This window comes from Dunckerocampus dactyliophorus, chromosome 4 (assembly GCF_027744805.1).
Source record: "Dunckerocampus dactyliophorus isolate RoL2022-P2 chromosome 4, RoL_Ddac_1.1, whole genome shotgun sequence".
Taxonomy (NCBI): Eukaryota; Metazoa; Chordata; class Actinopteri; order Syngnathiformes; family Syngnathidae; genus Dunckerocampus; species Dunckerocampus dactyliophorus.
In genome coordinates, this window is record NC_072822.1 from 10,127,686 (window position 1) to 10,139,585 (window position 11,900).

At 40.8% G+C, this 11,900-nt stretch overlaps 1 protein-coding gene across 2 annotated transcripts; it reads left to right on the forward strand.

Annotated features, from left to right (window-relative positions):
• Nucleotides 1-11,479, forward strand: psat1 (phosphoserine aminotransferase 1). 2 transcript variants are annotated; one of them, XM_054773593.1, is made up of 10 exons: nt 1-113; nt 448-599; nt 1,118-1,178; nt 1,832-1,901; nt 2,195-2,400; nt 4,498-4,670; nt 6,245-6,414; nt 6,889-7,017; nt 8,849-8,986; nt 11,167-11,479. In XM_054773593.1, exons 1-10 carry the CDS (start codon nt 50-52, stop codon nt 11,267-11,269), a joined length of 1,266 nt encoding a protein of 421 aa, XP_054629568.1. In that variant the 5' UTR covers nt 1-49; the 3' UTR covers nt 11,270-11,479. The 2 variants fall into 2 exon arrangements, with proteins under 2 accessions (XP_054629568.1, XP_054629567.1); XM_054773592.1 differs by having other exon boundaries at nt 2-113; nt 445-599.
• Nucleotides 11,480-11,900: the final 421 nt, after the last annotated feature.

An 11,900-nucleotide genomic window follows, 5' to 3' on the forward strand; every position in this document is an offset into this window, starting at 1 on the left:
CTAAAGCACAACTCATAGAGTCCTGGGTGCCACACACAGCCACATTAGCATGCTCCGCCAAACTAAGCTATTGCTACCGCTGTACGCCAGCTCACGCTCACGCTTGGTGAGAAGTAAGAGTTCCAACGTTTTTTCGCCGACTTTGCCGATGTTTTTGTTTGCCGCCTCGATATGTTTAGTTCAGGACGTTCCTTCTCCTCACGGTTACAGCATTTCATTTCACACTGTCAATTTCCGCGACATTCATCATTTAACGGTAGCTTCCGTTTTTATTTGTCAATTCCGCGATTCCGTTAGCGCGGAAATCACAGGGCCCTAGATTCTACCTAATTCTGTGGACAGTACTGTAGTTACGTTGCAACCCCCTGATAAGCTGTAAATCCGAGCTCACTCAATGTCATTGAACGCCTCATGCTACCCAGTAAACTCAAGTGACGTCCTCAGCAGAGCGCAGCAGCAGCAGCAGCCCTTTGAAGGACCATCCACGTAGCAGACCATCTTTCACGCTCATATTTTCCAGTCTGTTTGGCAGCATGGAGCAGAAAAACAACAATCAAACCATCAACTTCGGGGCTGGGCCTGCTAAACTTCCCCCGTCGGTAAGTTTAGCTACAGAGTCAACTATCGCGATGACAACATTAAACATCGAGACGAGTAGTAGGGAAATCTACAGATGTTCGCTTTTCGTCTAAAATGTCAAACCTTCAACTTTGTTTTATTTTCATGCTGTGCTATGCGTTTTCGTTTGCATTGTGCAAAATAAAACTCTGTCGCCCGTCCTTCGTGTACACAAAAATGTCCTTTCTTCACGTGACTGTCTGACAATAGGAGGTGAGGAGCACTTCAGCATCGCTCAGCAACAAGCTGAAACCATGCAGCCCAGTTGCATCAGCCTGCCTCGTTTATTCACGTGGAAACACTCAGCGTTTGTGCCGAATAGATTTAAACAATTTGCATACATGCAATGGCGCTATTCAGCCCTCATTGTCCTGTATACACAAGTGTGTATTTGCCAAGTTTATAAATGTGCAGTAGTTATGCCATGCTTTGTCAACATTGGAAGTCGCCATGGCTGTTTGTATTTGCTTTTTTTCTTTTAAATGTTGACATTTTGCAGGTGCTGTTTGAAGCCCAGAAGGAGTTGCTCAGCTACAGTGGCCTTGGGGTCAGTGTGCTCGGTAAGAACCGCCACAGAACAATAAGTAGGATGCATATTTTGTTGTTTTTGGAAGGTGAATTATACGATTCTGCAACATTCTCTAATGTTTTTTGCCGTCTTTTGTACATTTTACTAGCTAGTTTTTGGGCAATAATGAATCACTTAGTAGATGGGACATTGATTGCAGATGCATGTACAGTGGTACCTCGGTTTTTGTTATTCATTCGTTCCAAAAGGTCAGAAATGTACAGCTGTGCGAAAACTGAGGTAATGTGTCTAAGTAATCCCTTCCAGACACCAAAAGTATTAACAAATAACACATTTTATAGAAAATAATTATAGTTTTACATGCAGAAAACAATGCAGAATAATTATGAATGACACTTACTGTTGACGTGGACTTCCCGTGCATGCTGGCGAGATAGAATTCAATAGTGTTTATCATCGTCTTCATCAAAGTGCTGGCACTTGCAACTTTTTTTTTTTTACTGTAACTGTCTCAGTAAAAAAAAATGCACGGACAGTGAGTCGGCAACGCACAGGTGCTTTGTTGGGGCACTCGATTCAGTGGAACAATACAGTGAAAATGGATTGTTACGTGCGGTAATGTACAAAAATCCAAACGGTGTGCACAAACCGAGGTTTGACTGTATATGCTTTTGTTTCCACTAGAAATGAGCCACCGATCACCAGAATTCGACAAAATCATGAACAAATCAGAGCGTCTCCTACGAGAGCTGTTGTAAGTGATTTTTGTTGTGGTTTGCAATCACTTTTTTCTCTAAAAACAATCTGATAGCATTGTACACATTTCAAGTTTAGAATTTTAAAAGAAAACATTTTTAGTCAGGTGGTTATGATATTAATAATGTTGGTAAATTATAAAAACTATAACCCATAAACCAACACACAAATACACGTCATTGCTGTGTAACGAAAAGCATACTGTACATCTAAAAAAAAGTGCTTTTCTTTGGACAGCAATTCAATGAACTCCATTGAATTTCTGACTCTTAGTTCTTTTTGTCCACACAGAAACATACCAGACAACTACAAGGTGATGTTCCTGCAGGGCGGTGCGTCCGGACAGTTCAGTGGCATCCCTCTCAATCTGATTGGCCTGAAGGAGGACAAGTGTGCCGACTACATCGTGACTGGGACGTGGTCGGCGAAGGCTGCGAAAGAAGCGGAGAAATACGGCAAAGTCAACGTAGTTCACCCCAAGCTGGATAGATATACGAGTGAGTGTGACAATGTGTGTGTTTGTCCTATTTATTAAGTCACTTGTTGTGTTGTGGTGATGCATGGAACATTAAGTACAGAGTACCTCGGATTCCTGGACTGCAGGGGGTGGCCATTACGTCGATCACAATCGGTAGTTTGGTTCGCCTGACAACGTCGGGGCATGCTCCTAATGAGACTATGGATGGTGTCCTGGGGGATCTCCTCCCAGATCTGGACCAGGGCATGAATGAGCTCCTGGACAGTCTGAGGAGCAACCTGGAGGCGCCAGATGGAGCTAAACATAATGTCCCAGAGGTGTTTAGGTCAGGTGAACGTGGGGGCCAGTCAATGGTATCAATTCCTTCATCCTCCAGGAAGTACCTGCATACACTAGCCACATGAGGTCGGGCATTGTCGTGGACCAGGAGGAAACCAGGTCCCACTGCACCAGCGTATGTTCTGACAATGGGTCCAAGGATTTCATCCCGATACCTAATAGCAGTCAGGGTGCCATTATCTAACATGTAGAGGTCTGTGCGTCCTTCCAGGGATATGCCTCCCCAGACCATCACTGACCCACCACCAAACCGGTCATGCTGAATGATGTTGCAGGCATCATAACGTTCTCCACAGCATCTCCAGACCCTTTCACGTCTGTCGCATGTGCTCAGGTTGAACTTGCTCTCATCAGTGAAGAGCACAGGGCACCAGTGGTGTAGTTGCCAATTCTGGTGGTCTATGGCAAATGCCAATTGAGCTCTACGGTGCTGGGCAGTGAGCACAGGGCCCACTACAGGACGTCGGGCCCTCAGGCCACCCTCATGGAGCCTGTTTCTGATTGTTTGGTCAGAAACATTCACACCAGTGGCCTGCTGGAGGTCATTTTGTAGGGCTCTGGCAGTGCTCATCCTGTTCCTCCTTGCACAAAGGAGCAGAGACCGATCCTGCTGAGGGTTGAAGGACCTTCTACGGCCCTGTCCAGCTCTCCTGGAGTAACTACCTGTCTCCTGGAATCTCCTCCATGCGTCCAGGTACCGCAGTGATGCCCTGGTCCAGATCTGGGAGGAGATCCCCCAGGACACCATCCGTAGTCTCATTAGGAGCATGCCCCGACGTTGTCAGGCATGCGTACAAGCACGTGGGGGCCACACAAACTACTGACAATCATTTTGAGTTGCTACAATGACATTTTAGCAAAATGGACCAGTTTGCTGCATCATTTTTTCACTTTCATTTTTGGGGTGTCTTTGATTTCCCCCCTCTATAGGGTGATCATTTTCATTTCTATCAAATGATGTGGCATCATTTTCTTACTAATACATCACCCACTTATTATCAGGAAACATATTCAAGATCATTTTTCCCCCAGTTTAGATCTGATGTGTTTTCCAAGTGTTCCTTTAATTTTTTTTTAACAGTGTATATTCGCTATGTTTATAGTAGAAGGTAGATCTTTGGGATTTGGTCATTTTAAAAATAGCTCATACGCTGAAAAAGCGTGGCCACCTCTGCTGTGCTGGATCCAGCATAGAAATATTATTTTATATAAGTATGTTGTGACTTTGTGCGTTGTGCTTAAAATGCTTTAGAAGACATGCTAGTATACATGTAATTCAGATGCCCTCAAAGTTTTATAATCATTGGACAAATGGTCAATGACTTATGGGTGATTAGGTGCCCCTGCAAAGACAAAGTTTTGCTTGATGGCGGCCATGTTTTTCACCAAATGTTGTTCAAATTTTATGGACAGGTGCTTGTGAGTCCCCTAAAGGTGTGCATTCAATTTCATGGTGATTCAGCGAAACACCTTTAAGTTACTGTGAGTATTTTGTTGAGCGCATTGAGCTGTGTGGCAACTCTCAAGTCAATCTAATGCAGTTTTTTTCCCCATTATCGTCACTTTCATAAAAACCGTGCCACGCCGTTACATAACAGGGGCACAATTAGACCTTTGTGGCCAGGGAAACACTGTAGATTGTCAGCCCAATTTCCACATGGTTGGTTATTTTATTTATCAACATGTTGTACTCCCATTTCACAGTGTCACTGAATGCCTCACTACTGTACTGCAAATTGATATTGAAAAGAATACTGTATGTGTTGTGGCCCTCTAGAAATCCCCGACCCCAGTAGCTGGACTCTGAACCCCGCTGCGTCCTATGTGCACTACTGCTGCAACGAGACCGTGCACGGCGTGGAGTACAACTTCACGCCTGAAACAAATGGGGTGCTCCTTGTCAGTGACATGTCCTCAAATTTCTTGTCGCGTCCTGTGGATGTTTCAAAGGTGAGTAGCACGATCCTGAGCTAAACCACACCCAATGACTAAAACCCAACAGTGTATTGGAGTAGCAACTTCAGCCCAGTTTTCCCTTCTTCTTATGAGATGTAGTGACTCAATTACAAAATAATGCCACAAACTACTTCTACTTCTAGTGCTGTTTTAAGAGTCATTTCCTTAGTGTATCAACGGGCATTATTGGCATTGCTGTTGTGTCTGCTTGATTAGTTGAAATGTAATTTCAGTTTTAGGGTTGTATAGCAGTATTGGAGCTGTCTGTGTAAGTTATAACATTTTAGTTGGTGATATTAGAGTTTAAACAAGTACAGCAGAGAGTCGTCTTCCTGATATGTATTCTGCCTACGTTTTTGTTGTCAAGGGTTGTAAAATTCCAATAATTTGGAAACTTTCCATTGGAATTAATTGAACATAACAGGAAACTGGCACACATGTGGGTACTTAAATGTAGGCTCAGACTACAGTCTGTATGGCTGTTAAAGCCACACCGCTGCTTGAATCATAGCACGGGCAGGTCATGTGGAACATCTGTATTAAATTCTATTCAACATTCAGGTTTTTTCTTGTTTAATGAATGGACAAATTCTTATTAATTCCCATGGAATAATTCCAGAATAAAGTTGTAAATTTCTGAGAATAAAGTCGTGAATTTACGAGAAAAAATATCGTAAATTTATGAGGGAAAAAAAGTTGTACATTTAGGGGAAAAAAGTCATAATATTATGAGAATAAAGTTGTAAATTTACAAGACAAAGGGTTCTATTATGAGAATAAAGTTGTAATACGACAAGAATAAAGTCGTAAGCTTCCGAGGGTAAAGTCGTAATATTACGTGTCATACGTGTCAGAGGGAAAATGGAGCATAGCTCTACAGGAAGGAAGGAAACTTTCCTCTTAATGCTTCCTCTTCATTATAACGTGGCAGCAAAACAGAGCAGTTGAGCACAAACAGATTAGCATGTCTAGCCCTTCTCACTTCCGCCTTCCTTATACTGCCCCTTCCACATGCCCAAGGCCAAAGGTCACATAAGCCGCCCCTTAAAGTTACGACTTTATTCTCAAAATCTCTGATTATTTTAATACTCCGTCGTAACAGGCATTGCCTGAGACAGCTATGAAAAGGCGGGACTTCATGTGACCTTTGGCCATGGGCAAAGGTAATATTACAAGTTTTTTTTGTCATAAATTTACAACTTTTTTTCTAGTAATTTTCCGACTTTATTCTTGTAAATTTACTATCTATTTCTCATAAATTTACAACTTTTTCTCGTGAAATTTATTATAATGAATTTCCAACTTTTTTCTCTTGTAAATGTACGACTTTATTCTAGTAAATTTGACTTTTTTCTCATGAATTTACGTTTTTTTCTCGTAAATGTACGACTTTTTTCTCAGATTTTTTTTCCCCATGTGGTTCTAATTCTCTGTCGTACCTTTACAACACAATCGGTGACGCACCATTTTTTTTTATTTTATTTTTTTTACATAAAACACAAAACCATCTCTGTCTGTATTATTTCTACAATGGAAACTTATTTTGACAGTTTTTTTCCCCTCTCTAGTTTGGGGTGATTTATGCCGGCGCTCAGAAGAATATTGGTTGTGCTGGCGTCACCGTGGTCATCGTGCGTGAGGACTTGTTAGGCCACGCCCAGAAAGAGTGTCCCATCATTTTGGACTACAAGGTGCAGGCGGAGATGAACTCGATGTACAACACACCACCTTGCTTCAGGTATGCACACACTGGACTTTTATGTTACTTCTTATTTACTTACATTCATTCATTTTAAAGAGTGATTCAGTAATATATTTTGTAAAGAACCAGTAAAGCCATATAAGGCATATTTTATTTGAATATAAAAATAAGGATCAAATAACCGATTATACTGTTTTTTTTAATGTTATTTTTAGATACATTGTAGATTGCTGAAAATATGTGTATTTAAAATAAACTGATAACTTTTTATCCAGAATAAATATGGTACTTTTCTTCAGATAGTTGAGGCTGACAGCAGTTCGTCTGCTGATTGCCAACTAGTGCACTCCATTTTTGCCTCAATTGCTTCAAGACACCATTAATTAGCAATCAATTATCCGAATTCTTAATGAGCAATTCATTGACACATTGATTATCATGCCCATTTCTAGTAAATATCTAACACAATTCATTGACGCCAAGTGTTCTTTTGTGTTTTTGGATGTGCAGTATCTACATCATGTGTCTGGTTCTGGAGTGGACCAAAAACAACGGTGGCGTTGCTGCCATGGAAACGCTGAACAAGCAAAAGTCTGCCATCATTTATGACATCATCAACTCTTCCAACGGCTTCTATGTGTAAGTAGTGAAATGGTTGGTGATGGAAGTCACAATAGGAAAAGTTGAACATCACCAAAGTTCACTCCACTACCATTGTTTTAGTTAGATTTGGACACTTTCAGAGATAAAACTATACATTTATAAAACCAGAATATACCCAATGGACTGCAGTTATCTTCACTAATTCGTGTTTCACTCAGCTTTCAAAATATTGACTGGGCTCCTTGGTAAATAAAATGTAAAACGTGTTCAACAACAAATAAGTCTAGTGGCATTGCAGTAACATTTTCATAGATTAGCACGTCACGGATAACTAAAACTAAGGCAAACTTGTTGATCCAGCTTTGTATTTACAAACAGTGGAACATTTGGAATTCTTGTCCATTTCTCGTAAATGTACGAGAAATACGTCGTAAATTTGCAAGAATAAAGTCAAATGTTGTGGAAAAATAAGCAACAATTCTGAGTTTGAACCAACATGAGTACTGCATAGGACCTCAGTTACACAGTGAGCATCAACGAAACTGCGTGCTTTGCTTTTTGTTTGGCTTTTTTTGTGACACTTATTCCAAGGATCAGTTTACACAGGGAGTGTTATGAGAGGAATAATTTGACAAGAGAAGAAGAATATACAAAGGATGAGATGAAGTAAGCAGACTGCAAGGCTTAAAGTATTCTGGCACCGTGCCGGATCTCTGCCGTTTAACTATGAGTCAGGGAAAAAAAAAAATACTTGCCAGGCCCCTCCCTCAAACCTCTACTGTCCAATGCTATGTTAGCGACTGTAACTATGGGTACACTATGGGTAGTGGTTGTTGCATCCATGAGCACTGTAAACATTGTAAATACCATAATTATAATTACAATCACTCTATAACATTTTATGTAAGTATGTATAGTAGTATTCTCCTCCTTCTCCTTATATGTGAACTTATTCACTATTGTTGTACTTTGTCATAGAGAGTGACGTTAACCGGAGTCAAATTTTTAGTGCGGTAACACACATGGCGAATAAAGCTGATTCTGATAACATGTAATACTTGCAGTATTTACCGTATTTTTGCATTACTGGAACGTCCTTCCTCGGTGCATTGATTTCACATAGCAATATAGAAACCAACGCCTGCACGTAGGGTTAACTTTTCCAAACTTAGAAATAAAAACACAGCAGCAGTGGTGTCAGCTCAGATATGTAGCCTTACTTTTTTTGGAGTGGTCTGAGGCATTGTGAGCGCGACGCTGACACGCTGCAGGCGAGTCTGTGGAGAAGCTAGTCACTAGCCAGCTAGTAGCTAGCTTGTGTGTTGTGGCTAAGTGTCAATGCGCCAGTAATGTAGTTGGATCTGCATAACATTGTTCATAATAATAACAATAACAGTATTGTTGTAGCTTGGTTATATGCACGTTACCTTATATGTAAATGGTGCATTGTTGGCGCTTTATGGAGGCTTTTTCAGAAGGCTTTATTGGCGGAATAAGTGGCTCCCATACGTGGCGTATTGAGCTGCCTCTTTTTGTCTGTTTTTATATCTTTTAGAATGCATAGAAAAGAGAAAGACATATGTGTTCATGTCTCACATAAGGATTGTGGATGATGGGCAAAATTACAAAAAAAAGTGCAGTTTTCCTTGAAGAATGTTAAACTTAAAACATGGCCAGCACTGTTATCAAAAAGTTTATGCCGGCTGTTTTGACCCTGGGGCAGGTTTCTATTGCTATTATTTGCAATGGGATTGTTTTTCCCGAAATCCAAACAAATTAGAGGCTCCACCGTGGAGCCTTCCTTAGAATCATCCAAAAGTGTGAACAACAGTTTTTGTCTAATGTTGTTGTGTCCACCTACCACTAGGTGTCCAGTAGAGGAGACCTGTCGAAGCCGCATGAATATACCATTCCGTATTGGGAAGAAAGAGGGAGATGAGAGCTTGGAAAAGGAGTTTGTGAATGGGGCGTCCAAACGTGGAATGATCTCACTGAAGGGACACAGGTTAGAATTTGAACAGTGTTACCATACTGACTGAACATAAAGGCCATATGTACGTGGGTATTAGAAACACCTCTGTCCACACACAAAACAGCTGTGTTAGCATACATGTGATACATACTGTATATCCTCAAAATTTGAAAATCCTGCCCGTAAGCAAAGCTAGCAGTATTGTCGGAGTGTACGTCTCTGTATTGCTTATGTCACAACCACACGTACGATTTGTTTCGTTCCCAAAATCGCTGCGTTTTTGTTTGTGTAGAACGTAGTTGTGGTGGCCATGAAGGAGTAAGATCACCTCACACCCAACGTACAACCTGTGAGTCGAACGTGCATACCACGCACAAAATCTGAGGCTGCCCGGACGTACGGCTGCCGCTGCATTCGTACAGCCAACACACGTGTGTTGTAAGAACAACGTCCGTCAAACTTGTAATAAAAGTACTGACCTTGCGTTCCATGTGGGCTCCGTATGAAGGGTGCAAGAACTACGTGCGTGCTTACCAATGACGTATGATTGGTTCTGCACATGCGCGAGACCCAAGTCACTACCTCCACTCACAATTTTTTACAACAGAGCTCCTGCGACGTCACTTGCCGTGATATTTATTTTTTTCAATTCATGGACATAAATGGTCAATAACCATGCTTAATATGGGTAATATATGGGGCATTCTTTTCCACAATGACGCTTATTAAAAGGCTTCGCCAGCAAGTAGATTGTCTTTATTCACCAACCGTGACGTTACGCGGCACATGCACAGATGCACCTAGGGCTGCAACTAACGATTTTAATAACCGATTAATCAGTCGATTACTTTTTCGATTTCATTTGGATTTCCGCCTCTTTATTCAGAAATAGAATATTTGAACTGACAGAGCAAATAAGTGAACAAGCTCCAGGTTGCTGCTTGACGATTCTCTTAAAATAATGTGAAATAATAAAAAATCTAAATGTTTGTCAAATAGCTTCAGTAAAACAATAAACTGAGTCGATTAATCGGAAGCTGGTTGTTTCAATTAATGGAGTAATCTGTTCGGCCGAAGAGGGACCAAATTAACATGAAGCAAACACCTATAGTTAGTGGTTTGGTCCACAAGAGATCAGAAAAGAGGCAAAAATGCCCATGACTGTTTTCCAAAGTCAAGGCTGATGTGTGAATATCTTGCCTTGGATAAAACACAAAAGATAATAGGTCTGCTTTCATGGATGACTTCGGAAATTTAAAAATACTCACATTTGAGTGGCTGAAATCAGAGGATACTCCATCCATCCATCCATCTTCTATGCCGCTCATCCTCTGGAGTTTTTGTGCAATTGATAACTGATGCACTCTCGCCGTACACGTGACTGACTTACTCGACACGCACGGAGCACATAAGCAATATCTGTAAATGTGTGTTGCCTGTACTAATTACGTATGTAGGGTGCACCTGTGGCACATGACACATACAGAGTCCGCAAGTGTGACATACGAAAAAAATTACATTTTGCCCAAGCCTGACACCAGCAAAACGTGCGAAAGACACATGTTGGCCGTACGGACGACGCACAAAGACATACAAAGTAAGTTTGTCTTACAACTTGAAAAAAACGCGAGTGAGTTTGTTTGACATGACAAAGAACATAAGAACGTCATAGTGAGGATGGATGATGATAGGCCATCTTTTTTTAATTACCATGCGATTGACCCAAATTATGTTTGAAATAGTACAAAGAATTTTCCCAGTGCTAACGGTGAGTTATTATGTCTTATTATTGCTTATCATGTCTTCTATATTGGGTAATCCAAGTATAAAGGTGACTACAGGAGTGTTATTTAATGTCTACAAACAGTTTTTAGAAGGTCATAAACAGGTTTTCTATGCTATAACTATGAAAATATTCAATTTATTAATATTGAATCCTACTTTGTGGAAATTCACCTATTGCGGTAGGCACTGAAGCCACTAAACCGCAATAAATGAGGGACGACTGTAATGTTGTTTTGCTTCATGGCGGCTTTGTTTTTCAACCAATCCTGCTCAGATTATACTGACATGTGCTTGTCAGTCGGCTAAAGGTGTGTGCCAAATGTCACCGTGATTCAGCCAAATGTGTTTCTGTGGGCATAGAGATGAGATGTTTTTCAGTATGATTGACAGCTAAGGCAGTTGTGACGGCAGTGTGTCTCCCCCCGCAGGTCAGTCGGGGGAATTCGTGCCTCTCTGTACAACGCTGTAACACTGGAGGACACTGAAGCGCTGGCCCAATACATGAAGGAATTCCAAAAACAGCATGAGTGAGACGGGCTGTGATCAATGCAATACAGTTAAAGTCTCAGGCTGAATTGCAGTTATGGACTAATGCTGGATGAAGAGTAACATTAATTGCACATGAATTGCTTTGTTGCTGAATCAGATGTAACAGGCACATTTGGTTGGTTAAATGACTGTCAGTGTTTTAATGTAAATACTAAGTCATGTTTGAACTCAAGAATACGATTAAGTTCATTATTTACAGTGTCATTTCTTGTCTCAATAATTCCACACCCCTTGTGAAAGCAGAAGTGCATTTAATGAACATTCCCTCTAGGGGGAGCTGTCTACCAGGACATGTACACTTAACTAAACAAGACCACGTAAATAGTCACTGGTTTAGCTCAATTATGTTATGAGTTAATGACGTATTGGTGGATATTTTAACACTCTAAGCAATCATACAAGCGTAAAAATAAGTAAAACGCTACCTTAACTTTGATAACAAACGACGACGACCGCTTTGAACGTGTTGTCTTACCCGACGAAACTTCCGGTGTTTCTTCGTCTCTTCCTGTGTTTTGTTTAACACACTTGAGCATATTTTTGGAATTCATGCAGCCAACTATATTTTTTTTCTTCATTTGTTTCATTTAGTCAATTTGTTAACAATTTATCA

Bases quoted from the DNA above. Each gene is read 5' to 3' on its own strand.
- psat1 (XM_054773592.1), top strand. From the start codon at position 50: ATGCTCCGCCAAACTAAGCTATTGCTACCGCTGTACGCCAGCTCACGC. The intron at 1,179-1,831 runs GTAAGAACCGCC...TGTTTCCACTAG, and splicing joins CCTTGGGGTCAGTGTGCTCG to AAATGAGCCACCGATCACCA. The intron at 7,018-8,848 runs GTAAGTAGTGAA...ACCTACCACTAG, and splicing joins TCTTCCAACGGCTTCTATGT to GTGTCCAGTAGAGGAGACCT.